This window comes from Podarcis vaucheri (assembly GCF_965113315.1).
Source record: "Podarcis vaucheri genome assembly, chromosome: 10".
Lineage (NCBI taxonomy): Eukaryota > Metazoa > Chordata > Lepidosauria > Squamata > Lacertidae > Podarcis > Podarcis vaucheri.
The window spans coordinates 47,507,839-47,523,452 of NC_138748.1; the positions used below are offsets into that span (position 1 = coordinate 47,507,839).

The following is a 15,614-nucleotide window of genomic DNA, read 5'->3' on the forward strand; positions in this document are numbered from 1 at the left end:
CTACTCCATGGTGTACTGAATCACAGAATTGTAGAGTTGGAAGGGACCATGAGGGTCAGCACTCTGCCTCTTATTGCCAGTCCAACATTAACCATCAATTACAAAAATCCTTGCTCTTTTACTATAGTGCCTTGTTTTTATCTGTAAGCAGTCTTAAGTCTTGTCAGGGAAAATGGTGTGGTATAAATAACTACTACTACTAATAATAATAATAATTTGGAGAGTTTTTCTGTGCCATGTGGCTGTATAAACACGGTGAAGTGCAAACACCAAGAGAAATGCTTTATTCCTAAACCTAGTATTAAATATTATTTTTGTTTTCTCCAAATTGATAAACCAGCTTTTCTTCCTCTGAAGTAGCACTGCCAGTTCTCAATATGTGCTATACCAGAAGGCAGAACTTTCATCTGGGAGGCTGTGATAGTTGGCTCTCTTGTTGCTATGAGCAAATCCATGATCAGAATTGTCTGGAGACTCTGCAGCCTGTATCTTCTCTCCTGTGAGCCAGGGCAAGCTGTCAGACTTCCTGGCCTTTATTCCTCCCCCCCCCTTTCATTTTGCTTGCTTTAAGGCATGCTGAGTGCTACACTCTTAGATTAAACCAGATTTTTATTAATGGATAGAAATATAAATCACCCAATTCCATTTTGTCTAGAAACAGCCAACTAAAACGCACTAATTTTTGATATATTTATATAGTACATCCCTACGGGCTCAAACGGTTTGAAATTACATAGCCTTTAGTTCTTATGACCAGACTAGTAGTAACTTTATATTGCAGCTGGAGGCGGGTTGAAGTTTTACCTATTTTAAAAGATAACTATGACACCTTTCAGTATTCAGGCAGCTAACAATATGAATTAAAACTGCATGTAACAACAAGCACCAAGTAAACTAGCGGTAAAAGGAGACTAACACATAGCAATTAGCAGCAACAAAAGAAGCAAGAGCAGCATGAAAATATTATCCCCTAAAGCAATAGAGTCCTGCACCTTACAGTGTAGTTGTTTTTTGCTGATGGACAGAACAATTCTAAATGATGCCAGGGAGGAGGGGAATGACAGGGCTGGCTGAAGCTTTGCCAGCTCATGCCAGTCTTAGCGGAAGGTAGGATGGAGGGATTCCTCCATTTTTGCTGTGCCAACTCCAGCACAGCACCATAAGTCCTTGGATCTCAAGTCCAAAACCTCTAACATTCCACCGCAAAGTGGGCCTTTCTGCTGGCTACTACCAGCCAGTGGCAGTTTCCTATTTATGCATCTAGTGTCTTAAACCTGTGGCAGAGAGACATGGGAAGCAGCAGGGCCCACTCTGCTGAGACACCACCTCCATTTGATGCCTTTGACTGGACATAACTGTCCAGGGGTCATTTACCTTTACCAAAGAAGAAGTCACAGCTGAGCAGTCGGTTGAACCGAAGTCTCCCAGTTCATAGTGCACGCTTTTAAGATTTCACTTTACCAACTCCCATGCTTAAATTCTCTTGATTTCTCAGTTATGCATCAACTCAATATAAATTAGTTGTGCCTTTGCTTTTTGAAAAAATAAAAGAAATGCAGCCAAATTATTCAGGGATAGCCATTTACAAACTTGGGGAAGGGATGCAGATCAGTGTTTTGCATGCAAAAGCGCCAAGGTTCAATCCTTGGCATCTCCAGGTAGCCCTGGAAAAGCGTCTGCCTGAAACCCCAGAGAGCCATTGTCTTGTCAGTTTAGAGACAACACTGAGCACGATGGACCTGGTATGCAGCAGCTTTCGATGTTCCTCTCCCCCTTCTTTTCATCTTCCTGCCCCAGCATCTGGCTTTGCTTTCCACACTTCTCCAGGGCCACCACCGCGTTTGACTCAGAGGCATGACATGATATGCTGCCCATGCTCTTAACAGCACAGTGGTATTGGGCAAACAGCGTATAGTGTGCTGACTCCAAGTCTCCTGGTTTGCCTGCATCCACATGGAAAGAATTTGCTTTCCATAAATATCTCACAGAATTGATCAGCTGTGCGTGTGAAGCAGTTGACAGCTGTCCCTGGGGGACCCAGCATCTTTTGAGCAGAATGTCCCAGCAACACCCCCTGGTCTTACATTCCTCAGATGTATAAATGTGGGGATGCAGCCGCCTTCAGTGACCCATGGGTATTTATAAAAAATGCTACAGCCAGCCTTCGTTGCTTATATTGGCTGTTCTCTCAACACCTTCATTGCTTTAGTTTCAGAAATTATATCAGATGTACTCAGTGACTCTGGAAGCTTGGGAGTGTCTCTTGGGAGCTTAAAAGGAAATGAGTCCAGTTGAAGTAAGGAAGGAGCACTTAGTTTCCTGCTAAATTAAACCCTTTGTCTCAGTGCCGGATTAACATATAAGCTAAACAAGCTATGGCTTAGGGCCCCACCCTCTTGGGTCCCCCCAAAAAATTAAAGGGGAGAAAACCCGGATGTAGATTTCCAATTGTATTTCAGTTCAACAATTACTTGGATAAAATACAAATTTTGTTATGTGCAAATGGCTTTATATACCTATTAGCACCATAAATTACCATATAGCATACATTCAATACAAAAAACAGCAACAATTTGTTGTTGACAAAGGACAGCTGGACATATAAAGGGCCCCATTACCTTCAGTAGCTTAGGGCCTCATCAAACCTAAATCTAGCCCTGCTTTGTCTTCTCCAAGACGTGAAGCCTGGTTTTATGCAATTTATGCTGATAATAGTTTATGCCATCTGTGACTGATACTATGAACATCTGCAATTTGTGTTCTTCTGTTTACAGGTATTATATATTATTATTATTATTATTATTATTATTGTTATTACTGCTACTGCTACAGAAGGGCTCCTCCTCCTAAAACTAGGCACTAAACTTAAGTTGCTGCCCCTGAACACTAGTAGTGGACTTGAAACAAATCTCCTTCAAGGGATGCTACAGCCACGTGTTTCAAATGAATATGGCCAGCTGAACAGACTACTTGGTGGGGAACTCCTGCAAGCACTGAGCTATGGATGCAAAATGCTGGAGTACAGAGTCAATTCTTGTTCGCACCAATGGACTGAGATCAGATGGTGAGAGCTACCTGTGAGTTTCATGCTTTCCGCCTACAAAGAAGCGCTTTCTTGTGGGAATCATGCAATGCTGTGGTGCTAAAGACTCACAACTCCCACCAGCCTCGGGTAGTATGGGCAATTGTTAGGGGTGATGGGAATTGTAGTCCACAAACATTTGGATTGTCTTCAGTGTTTCCTGTGTATAGTTCTGCTAGCCTAACCCTACTTACTCTGTTCTTCAGGACGGTTTCTGCTTCACAACTCTTTGTAAACTGCTTAGAAGCCTATTTTGGCATTAAGCAGCCTAAAAATATAAATAAATTTAAAAAATCTCAATAATACCAATGAACTTATCAAAACATGATTTTATTTTTTTCCAGTTTTGAACAAGTTTACAATGAACATGTTAAAAGACATGCTGGGAGTATCATTGTATTTTCTTACTGTTCCCAGTCATGTAATTATTTGTTTCCAGTGTTTGATTAGCAAGTCTTCAGCTAAAGCCTTCAGCATGACAGACTCCAAACAGTAGATCATTAATAAAATCACAGTAAAATACATTGCAGCGGACAGCCTAAAATAAATTATCGGCCCAGAACCCTCGTCTACAACACCTTAAAGACCTGATGAAAGGTTTTTCACCAGGAGTCCCATCTCCCCGCCCCCCAGGCAAAAGGCTGGGATTTTATTTTATTTATTTCTTTTTTAATTTTTTTTATTGAATATTTTCACATAACAAATTATTCTAACAAATCATCTTCATTATATTTCCCCCCATTTTCCCCTCCCCCTCCCTACGACTTCCCTCAGCTCCTCTCTCTGATTTTTTAATGAACTGGACTCCTTGGCAGGTTTTGAATAAACATACACAAACATTGTTGCTAATATAATAGATAGATAACTTGAGAATTTTTACATTTTTATAACATGCAGAGAATAATTATTTTATTTTCAATATGTTTTATTTAAATTTGAAAGAAAATACAAAGATTAATATCAGGTATCTTTTTACCAAACTTAAAAAACTAATCTAAATAAAAACACATATCAGAAAGGAAAAAGGAAAAACAAGATGAAGAGAAAAAGAGCATCAAATTCTTCATCTGTATGTAGAAATGTATTCAAGATATCTACTCCAAGATAACAGCCAGCAAATCTACTTTCTATAAACCAGTATTATCTTAAATCCTCAAACCCAGATATCATAAGTTCATTTTCTGTTTCATGCTAAAATCGTGTAAGAAGTTTCCAGTCTTTAGTAAATGTTGACAATGATTTTTCTTTGATTAAACACATAAACTTTGCCATTTCAGCTAAGTCCAATAATTTTAACAACCATTCCTCCACTGTAGTTAATGATTATTCTTTCCATCTGTGTGCACTTAAAAGTCTCACTCTGTAATCATATACTGAAATAAAGTTTTATCATCTTTTTCTAACTGTATATCCTTAAGTCCCAGCAGGAGGAGCTCTGGTTTCAGTTGAACATTAACCTTCAAATTTCTCTGTATTCGTGTATGCATTTGTATCCATAATTTTTTGGTTTTTATACACTTCCACCAGGCACGATAAAATGTCTGGGGAATTAATTTTAGAGGTGGGGCACGACGTTAGAATTGACCTTGTTTTAAGCACTGTTCTCTAGCTATAGTCTGAACTGCTTCTCCAAGCTCCCCAATGATCCCAGAAACGGAAAGGTTGGAGGATGGATGGCGGCTAACAGATTGAGGTTAAATCCTGACATGACAGAAATACTGTTTGGAGGGGATGGGGCTGGCGTATGTGGGGGACTCCCAATGTGGTTGGGGTCCCCGGTTCAGTCCCATTCTTCTTTCAGTTCCATGTAGAACTTTGTCAGGTTCTGCAGCATCTCCTCCAACTTATTAGCCTTGGCTCTGAGCTCATCTGCCTTTTCTGTCTTGGCCCCGTTTGACAAGTCTATGGCACCCTTAGTAATGAAGTAAGCATCCACTGCAAGAAAAAACCCAGACGCCACGGCCCCTGCCACTCTAGCAGTCTTGCTCGCTGCGAGGACGGTTCCTTTAAATGCCTCATCGACCTGATCAATCCCCTTGATTGCATTCCTGGCTACGGTCCCTACTGTACTTGCTTCCTTGGCCACACCCTTCAAGACAGGATTAATGTTAGCCACTGCCAATGCCTCTACATTTGCTGCAATGTCTGTTGCTTTGTCAACCACTGTTGGAATGAGCCCAGCAACAGCACAACCCGAAGTGATTGCCGCTTTGGCTACTTCCAGATTAGCGTTATCTGGGGGCAGTTGAGACTTGAAACCAATTTTCTCGAGGCTCAGCGCCATTCTTAGGCTCTTCTCACATTCGTTTATCAGTTCTTGCGATTTTTTCTTCTCCATTGAATGAATAATGCTCTCGGACACACCAGCAGAAACGCTAGTTACTCCTGACGCTATCCCTAAGCCCATGCCTGTGGCTGTCAGGATTAAACTTGCGCCTGCTGTTACAGGGGTCAAGGCCAGTCCCGCAATGGTCAGGATACCAGAAACTGCACCTGCAGAGCTGGCAGTAACGCTGGCAATGGTGCAATCCTTATGGGTCTTGTCAATGTCGTCTGCCCTTTCCCGAAGGGATTGGATGCACACCTCAATCTCCTTTTTCTTGTCAGGGAATTCTTTGAGAAAATGAGCAATAGCTTCATCAAGAGCTTTCTCTGAAGGCATGTTTCCTGCATTTCTGCAAATATAAATACATATTTAAAATGGGGCTAAAAGATAGGTCCCCTCCCCCCCCCAAATTTCCTGCATCCCCTACAAATCTGTGCTTCCTGAGAAAGCAGACAAAAAACAAATGTGTATGATGCATATACAGTGGTATCTCGGGTTACATACGCTTCAGGTTACGGACTCCGCTAACCCAGAAATATTACCTCGGGTTAAGAACTTTGCTTTAGGATGAGAACATAATTTGTGCTGCGGCAGCAGGAGGCCCCATTAGCTAAAGTGGTGCTTCAGGTTAAGAACACTTTCAGGTTAAGAACAGACCTCCAGAACAAATTAAGTTCTTAACCCGAGGTACCACTGTAATTACAGAAACAGGTAGAATTCAGTATTTTAATTGAACATCTCTTATGGAAAATCGTCTATGGCTGCAGTTCTAAAAAGTGGCAGGGGCTGCTAACACCCCATGGAAGATGGGGAAAGGGGCTGCCCTCTTTTTCCTCTGCACAATATTCCTGGTCTGCAGGACTCAAAACAGGATCAGATAATAATCTTTCTCCATTTATTCATCTGGGAAGTGTGAAGCCTCCCACTACTTCTTTCTCTCTCTCTCTCTCTCTCTCTCTCTCTCTCTCTCTCTCGCACACACACACACACACACACACTTTTCAAGTTTATACATTTCACTAATTTTACATTCATTTTGACATTTCAAAACTTGACTTCCATCCCCCTCTTTCTGCAGTTCCTTAAATTTCTTCTTCTGCATATCCACATTAACTTAATTTGCTCATTTATTCATCTTCTTTAAACTCATAACACTGCAGGTTGTTACAATAATCCTGCCAATGTTTTTATCTGTTTATAATTTATCTGTAAATATTCAATTTACATTCAATTACAGTGGTGCCCCGCAAGACGAATGCCTCGCAAGACGGAAAACCCGCTAGACGAAAGGGTTTTCCGTTTTTGAGCTGCTTCGCAAGACGATTTTCCCTATGGGCTTGCTTTGCAAGACGAAAACGTCTTGCAAGTGTTCCAATTTTTTCCGCTCCCCCCTTTTCTAAGCTGCTAAACCGCTAATAGCCTTTTAGTCGCTAATCCGCTAAGCCTTTAATAGCCGCTAATAGCCTTTTAGCCGCTAATCCACTAAGCCTTTAATAGCCGCTAAGCCTTTAATAGCCGCTAAACCGCTAATAGCGCTAATCCGCTAATCCGCTAATAGGGTTGCTTCGCAAGACGAAAAAACCGCTAGACGAAGAGGCTCACGGAATGGATTAATTTCGTCTTGCGAGGCACCACTGTACAATTTACATTCTTTTATTTAAAAAAATTGTTATCTTGATTTCTTATTCTTCTGGTAAGTTTTGCCATTTTTGCAGATATTCCATATTTTTTTTGTATCCATTCTTCCTTTATTGGGACTTCTGCTTCTTTCCATTTTGGGGCAAGTAACATTCTTGCCGCTGTAATACCATACATGAATAAGTTTCTATACATTTTAGGTAGTTCTGCCCCTATAATTCCCAAAAGAAAAGCTTCTGGATTTTTTTTTACAAAAGTTACTTCAAGCATCCTTTTCATTTCATTATATATCATTTCCCAGTAAGCTTTGACCTTACTACAAGACCACCACATACGATAAAAAGAACCTTCTTTCTCATTACATTTCCAACACTTACTTGATTTAGATTTATACATTTTTGCCAACTTACTCAGTGTTAGATACCATCGATATATCATTTTCATATAATTTTCTCTTAGACCATAGAATGCTATAAATTTTATATCCATATTCCACCATCGTTCCCATGCTTCCATATCTACAGTCGTACCTTGGAAGTCGAATGGAATCCGTTCGGCTTCCAAAACATTCAGAAACCAAAGCGCATCTTCTGATTGGCTGCAGTAAGCTCCTGCAGCCAATCGGATGCCCCATCGGACGTTCGGCTTCCAAAAATAGTTCGCAAACCATAACAATCACTTCCGGGTTTGTGGCATTTGGGAGCCAAAGCGTTCAAGAACTAGGCTGTTCGAAAAGCAAGGTATGACTGTATATTATGACCAATATCTATTGCCCAATGTATCACTGAGGATTCTGGGGATGCTTTGGGCTCCTTTTATATGCAATGAACAAAGGTAACAATTAGAATACCGGCAGCTTGATAATTACCTTTGGAATTCTGACATTCTCCAGCAGCAATTTGGGCAGGTGCCACACAGTTACTTAATGGTAAATCCGCTCTTCTCAGCTTGAGTGTACTTTAGTCTGGAAAGGAAAACAACTAGATAGTAAGGATGAAGGTGAACCAAGATAAGAAATCTCCCAATGAAACTAACTTCAGTAATATCATTGTAATTCTTACAAACATCTGAACTTCGTACTTTAGCCATGTCTGTAAGCTCTTAGGACTGAGCTAGAAAATACTTTTGACCAAAATTTGCATTTATTATAAATATTTTTGCACTACACTTCAGTAAGAGTTGCCATGGTACGTTTTCGGGGGGAGGGGAATGCAAATACAATTAAAATGCAAATTTATTTATTTTTATTTAAACAGTTTATATACTACTTACCTACAATGGTCTCTAGGTGGTATGCAAACACACAACACATAAAACTGTTAAAACCATAAGTTCAGACTTAAAAAAATAAAGTCTAGCAGGCATTTTAATTTAAGTCATTGGAAGTTCAGTAGGGAGGGAGCTTGTCTGACCTCAACGGGAAGGAAGTTTCACAAAATTGGGCCCACAATAGGAAACATGCAGTTCCTTGTGCATCCAAGCCGTTGGGGATCACGAACTGTGGCTTCCTCCAAGATTTAAATAATCATAAAAACAAGGGGGGAAAGCAGAATATTTTTAAAAATATAAAAGGAAAGGAGAGGGACTAGCAGATTTAAAACTATGTCTGAAAAAATAGGAAAGCAAATGTTTTACCTGGTACCAAAATGACAATGGAATCTGTGCTAGGTGGAGAATGTGAACATACCATAATTGAGGTGCCCATCCTCTGTTCCCCACCCACTACACCACATGGGACACAGGCAGTCCTTCAAGTATCTTGGCCCCACAATGAGATATGTTTTAAAGGTCAAAACTTTTAAAATTGGGTAATTGAGCCTACAGACTGACTGGAAACATAATCATGTAACCCAGACTCCCCGAGCTTGGGGGGCTCTATACCTGTTTTGAACTATATCTCCCTTCAGTCTCAGTAGGTCCAAAATTATCCCCGGGTTGGAGAAGGTTGTGTAACCCATTTAACTAGCTAGTATTTCAGCCCAGTGATATTTCCCATGCAAAGGAGAGAATGACAGGGCTATCCTTTGTCCCTAATGCCCTTTGCTTTATCTGTCAAGCCATTTGCAAAAGCTGTTAAGAGGGAATCTTAGCATAAAGGATGCTGGAATTTTTGCAGTACAGTGGTACCTCGTGTTATGTACTGTCCCCCTTACAAATCCTTCGGGTTACATGCTCCGCTAAACCGGAAGTAGACGCCCTTTGTTGCGAACTTTGCCCCAGGATGCAAGCAGAAATCTTGCTCCGGCGGCGCAGCAGCAGTGGGAGGGGCCATTAGCAAAAGCGCGCCTCATATTACAAGCAGTTTCCAGTTATGAACGGACCTCTGGAACGGATTAAGTTCACAACCGGAGGTACCACTGTATGACATAACATCTGGGTTCAAAGGTAACTTGCACAAAATCAAGAATTAAGCCAACCAATTTTTCTTTTAGGATTCAGGAAACTATTAAGTATGCCAGTGCAAATGTTTAAACACAGTATGAAAGTACCTAGGAGGAATCCTCATCATTTCAAACAGGGCCAATCTCTTAGAAAACAATTGCATTAAGCTAATTAGATCTATTAAGGCAGAGTTTAAAAGAGTGGGGGAAAATTAAAGCTATTGTGGCTCATGCAAATCCACACACTTAAAACGGTTGTGTTGCCAAAGCTCCTGTTTTACTTTCAATCTAAACCAGCGATAATCCCCAGGAAATTAATTAAGAATTGGCAGAAGATACTGAGTGAATTCATGGGGAGTAGCGTCAAAGGCCAACATCTTAGGACAGGGATCTAAATGTCTCGAAACAAGTGTCATAATAATTGTGCAGCTCAGTTACAATTTGTTCATTTCTTACTTGATCCATCATGTCAAACCGAATGTCAGGCTTTAGGGGGGAAATGGACCTAGAAAGCTATACCCCAGAAAACCTCCAAACTAGTGCCTGCACAAGTTTTGGACAACAAGTCCCATTAGCACCAGTTGCCATTGTTTGGGTAATTCAAAACATCTACAGGTGTGCAGAACCTCTGCTCTGCAGGGCAGATTTGGCCCACCGTGAGTCCTAGTTTGACCTGTGAAGCCATTTCCCCCAAACCATGCCCACCTTCTGCACACCTGACATCATATGTGATGTCATGTATGGGGCAGGTATGAGGATGAGGATTTGTATACCGCCATACATCATAAGATTGCAGGACAGTGCACAGAATAAAATACAGGATAAAAACAAGTAAAACAAAACAATACCCCCCTTCCCACAGACACATTTAAAAGGCTGTAGAATATTAATCAGTCAAAGGCCTGGTTGAAGAGGAACATTTTTGCCTGGCGCCTAAAAATATATAATGAAGGTGCCAGGTGAAGCTCTCTGGGGGAGAGCATTCCACAAACAGAGAGCCACTACAGCAGGCATAGGCAAACTAGACCCTCCAGATGTTTTGGGACTACCATCCCCATCATCCCTGACCACTGGAACGGTTAGCTAGGGATGATGGGAGTTGTAGTCCCAAAACATCTGGAGGGCCGAGTCTGCCTATGCCTGCACTACAGAGAAGGCCCGTTCTTGTGCTGCCATCTTCCAGACGTCACATGGAAAGGCACACAAAGAGGGGCCTCAAATAATGAAGGCAGAGGCCAGGACGGTTTATATCAGTGCCGACTTTTCTTATATTCCATTTCTCATACTCAGGGGAGGGTGTCCATGCTAATGTCGTGAAAACAGCAACACTCATGCCCAGGAGGAACTTATCAGCAAAATGGCGGTGACGTTTTTAGAAATATGCACACAACACAAAAAGGGCAAAAAAAAAAAAACCTAAGCAAGAAATTCCATTAACAGCCCTATGACTAACAATCATGTCCAGTCAGCACAGAAAAATTACTGTCATTTAAAGGGGGGAAAATGTAAAATCGGCAGGGAGGGGGAATGGAATGGAGTACTCTGGGGGAGGGCATGGCTGGCCTAATTGTACAGGAGCTCATACTTCATACTGTAGCATTTTGATGCAGGCCCCACCTGTTAGTTTCCAGCGGAGTAGATGTGTTAGTTTGTTGTGGCAATGGAGTCTTAGCACCATAAAGACTAGCACAGTTTATTATAGACCACAAAACTTAATGTCATAATATGTTTTTCAAAGTGCCACAAGACCTTCTGTTATCTTTGCCCTATTTGTAGTGTCTTTACTGCTCGGTTTCAGCCGTGTGGCATTTTGTAGCCACTCTGCCACATGCCCCCAGGCCCAGCGCTGGTTTTGAGTTGGCAAGGGGACTTTCATCACTCATTTACACTGACATCATTTTTATTTTATTTTTTTTATTGAAAAATAACTAAAACAACACGTCTGCCCCCTTTTTTGTAATGTACACAGTATGTTTTTTGTTGTTCTGTTTTGTTTCCTACATGGGTACTATTTACTGTTTCTTCTTTTACGGTGTCTTATCTTACTCTGCACACTTGTAATTTTGTACTATTTACACTGGCATTGTTGTGATGGTGGCAGAATTGGGATGTGGAAGAGGACCAAGAGCTTTTGTATGATGGCATGTTCCCCTCTGCTCCCTTTCAACAGCTCTCTTTACAGGTTACATATAAACGTTTATTATGTTTATTATTATTATTATTATTATTATTATTATTATTATTACACAGGGAGGTTTACAACACACACACACACACACACACACTGAATCGCTTAATAAGAATAAGAATAATAAAAAACACTTTTAAAATTTCATAGGTTGTTTAACAGCTTCCTCTAGAAGGTACTCTTAAGGAAGTGAAAGCATTCACTAGAGCCCCCTGCTGGTTGGAAGCATCTTCCCTTAAGGCTCTTATTGTTGACTGTGAAGGAATCTGTATGGAAGAAAAGAGGAGTTGGAACTGAATTATCCCTAGTGGGGAAAACAGCGAAAGCCCTGAAGGAGGATGGAATAATCTGGGCTGGGGCTGGGTGTGGTACAAGCAGGAAAATGCTGCAGGATATATCGTTTTTAATGGAGCATGAGGGACGAGGGCCAGGCTGCATGTTTCATGGGAGAAACATCACAAGTGGGAGGCCTTGGCATGAGTAACAGGGTGGGCTTCCGTGGCGGCTATGCAGGCACAACTACTTTCCCAGCCTCAGGGTGCTGGAATCAGAAGAAACAGAAGCTTCAGCATCTGACAGAGGAAAATAGAGGTAAAATAGGCACTGAGGAAGTTAAACGAGGGAGCCACACTTTGTTTCCACCAAAGCAATGTGGAACTCCTTGTTTTCCCCCATGTATGCCGTTTCTGCGTATACTCAGCCATATACACATCCTCAGTGCCATATATTTCTCTTCTTCTGTTGTTAACTCAGCATCTCACGCAAAATACTATCATATTTGCAATTACGAAATTCAAAGAGCATTTTTTGGCCTTAAAAATTAAAGTTAGGGAGAAAAGCTCCAGCTTTGGTTGATACCTCAGTACACATAAACAGAATGCACTCCCCCAACCTGTTCAAATAATGTGGAAATAGTTACTGCATTTATTAAGCAGGTGCAGTTTGATATTACATGTGTAGCAATGAACTTGATTGCCTACCTAAATTCTCCCACCAGCCTGTTCCACCTGCCTATAGATGTGGCACCTGATGCCCTCCAGATGTTGCTGGACTACAACTCCCATCGTCCATGACTGTTGGCCATGCTGGATAGGACTGGTGAGAGTTGTAGGCCAATGACACCTGGAGGGCAACAGATCTTCTCTCACATCCACCAAGAACCCACAGGCTGCAGCCTAGGTGTTCCTAATAAAACAACCACAGTAGCTCACAGGTGCCACACCTGCCGATAAGGAAGCTGGAAGTGGATCAACTCACCAACCTTTTTCTCAGTTTTGCTGCAGGAAAATGAAAGCTATCTTCAATTCTCTCTAGTAACCTTCTCTCTCTCTTTCTCTTTCTCTCTCTCTCATACATACACCATCCCTCCCATCCTTGGTAGCTGTTGATAGGAACGAAGGAAAGACGAAAGCAAACACACCCAAAGGGCTGCTCTTTTTGACTGTAACCCAATCATCCTCATCTGCTAAATTCGGGGTGCAGGGTGTGGATTCCCATGAACCCAAATTGCACCACCAGCACACAAGAGTAAGGCTCCCGCAGGTTTGGGGGAGTCACAAAGTTTGCAGGAGGACCAAAAGCAACAGACTAAGCATGCGAAACCAGCACGGAACCTCGATTTGATTGTTGGAGGGGAAACAACAAAGCTGTGTGTAAGTGTGTGGAAATGGGGTTTTCAAGGCGGAGGCATAGCTGGCTGGAGCAATGAAAAAGAACAAACCATGGGCTTTGTGGCAGGTTCCCCTCCCCTCATCTCCCAACTCTCGGATTGCCATGCAATTCTCCTCCAAAACCTATTAAATATGCTATTAGACTCACCATTCTGACTTCCGACTGCCTGTTTTCTACGACACGGTGGCTCAAAGAAGTCTGAAGCAGAGATGAAGGGAAACCGAAACTGAAACGCGGGCGGACTTCGGGCTTGTCGGTACACGTGAACACGCGAGAAGAACCCAATGGCAGGAGATGTTTGCCGTTTGGACGCAGGGAGGAGGGGGGGGATTAAGTGCAGCAACGGAAGCTCGGTCGACGGTGCGCTTGTATTTGTTTTGAAAGACGAGAGGGTCTCCGCCAGAGCGCGGGGCGAGCAAGAAACTAAGGTGAGAAGGGGAGAGGCTGGTGGGCGAGTTTATAAAGGAAGAGCCCGGGGATGAGGGGGCATGCGAAGAAGAGAGGCTGCCTCCTCGTGCGCACTCGGAGGCGCGGGGAAAACCCGTGCTGGGGCACAAATGGGCATCCAGGAAGACCCACCGATTCCACAGGCGCGGCCCTCTTGCGGGGAAGTCGCTGCGGCTCCTTGTGGCGAACTTGCGGAGATTGAAATCCCAATTTATTCCAACGGGAAAACCCGCCCCGCGCGCATTTCCTGACAGCACTTCCAACAATTGTCCAGTGGCACCTTAGAAACCAACTAAGTTTGTTCTTGGTGTAAGCTTTCCTGTGCATGCACGAAAGCTTATACCAAGAACAAACTTAGCTGGTCTCTAAGGTGCTACTGGACAATTTTTTTTAATCTTTTGACTGCATCAGACCAACACTGCTACCTACCTGATTCAAGAACGCAGTTTAATGTTGCAAAATAAAAAAAAATCCTTCCAGTAGCACCTTAAAGACCAACTAAGTTAGTTCTTGGTATGAGCTTTCGTGTGCATGCACACTTCTTCAGATACACACGCAATGCTGCAAACTTACTGTTCAGTCTTTTTCAGACGGATAGTGGCAAAATAATTGTAATTGCTTGCTTACTGTATTTTCCATGGAAAAATGCTCAGATCAGCTATCCCTGACTTTCCCCCCAACAACAATAATAATAATGTATTGTTTATACCCCACCCATTTGGCTGGGTTTCCCAAGCCACCCTGGGCAGCTTCCAACAAAATATTTAAAATACAATAAAACATCAAACATTAAAAACTTCCCTAAACAGGACTGCCTTTTCAAATGTCTTCTAAAAGCCAGATAGTTGTTTATTTCCTTGACATCTGATGGGAGGGCGTTCAACAGGGTGGGCACCACTATCAAGAAGGCCCTCTGCCAGGCTCCCTGTAACTTCACTTCTTGCAGTGAGGGAACTGCCAAAAGGCCCTTGGAGCTGGACCTTAGTGTCCGGGTTGAACAATGGGGGGGGGGGGGAGGAGAAAGCAGACCAACTACCCTGTGCAGAGCTAGAATGTGGGATCCAAATAAACTGTCAATAAAACCAATCACTTAAAAATGCTCTAAAACGTTTCAGGAGGGAGGGACCTGGAAAGGGCTTTAACAGCTATCTCCATTTTGTTATAACTTACCTGTAGGAGTAATGGACACTAATAAGTGACCTGGAGTGGGTAGTGATATTGAAACTCTCCGATTACTTGGCCGCATAGATAACTCTCATGCTTGGTGGAACTTGAGCAGTTCCTGTCCAGCCCTCTGAATTCTTGTTTCTCTTACTATTCTTATTTTTTCCAGATGTTGGGAAATCGCCCATTATACTGAGGGTTGCCAACACAGTTAAAGCATCAGAAGGAAGGGCAGATCAAACGCCTGGAAAAACAGTATTTACAGCCTGCCTAAATACTGTAAAAGAAAGGACCAACCAAACTTCACAAGGCAGGAAGGAAGTTCTGCCTTGTGAATTAGAAAAAAAGAGAAAAACTTACTCTGCATCCCAGCCAAATTTGTCTCTGAGGCAAGCCAGATGGTGAATGCAGTGAGCAGGCAGGCTTACCGGTACATGGAAGGAGGTGGTTCATCAAATGTCCCGGTCCTAAGTCATTCAGACTTAGTTGCTTATTAAACCAGCAATTTGCTTTGCACCTGGAAAGGAGCTCCAAATCCCAGACGCCAGGGAGCTCTCCTCCTGCTGCATTTTTCACCCCTTGCAACTTCCAGACCTGCCCATTGGGACTGGTAGGGCAGAAGGCTGGGAGACTAACAGCAGGTGGCGCCAGAGTCAAGTAGTTTTCTGCACTAAGCCAGTTTCTACACATGCCCCTTTCTATCTGCACCCAGGCAAC

At 42.4% G+C, this 15,614-nt stretch overlaps 1 protein-coding gene across 3 annotated transcripts; it reads right to left on the reverse strand.

The window, feature by feature from the left end:
- Nucleotides 1-3,391: 3,391 nt before the first annotated feature.
- Nucleotides 3,392-13,982, reverse strand: LOC309541968 (apolipoprotein L6-like). Of its 3 annotated transcripts, none has more exons than XM_082240276.1 (3): nucleotides 13,434-13,982; nucleotides 7,915-8,010; nucleotides 3,392-5,757 (listed from the first exon to the last, which is right to left on the reverse strand). In XM_082240276.1, exons 2-3 carry the CDS (start codon nucleotides 7,929-7,931, stop codon nucleotides 4,863-4,865), a joined length of 912 nt encoding a protein of 303 aa, XP_082096402.1. In that variant the 5' UTR covers nucleotides 7,932-8,010; nucleotides 13,434-13,982; the 3' UTR covers nucleotides 3,392-4,862. The 3 variants fall into 3 exon arrangements, with proteins under 3 accessions (XP_082096402.1, XP_082096403.1, XP_082096404.1); XM_082240277.1 differs by lacking the exon at nucleotides 13,434-13,982 and adding an exon at nucleotides 12,877-13,101; XM_082240278.1 differs by lacking the exon at nucleotides 13,434-13,982 and adding an exon at nucleotides 12,873-12,891.
- Nucleotides 13,983-15,614: the final 1,632 nt, after the last annotated feature.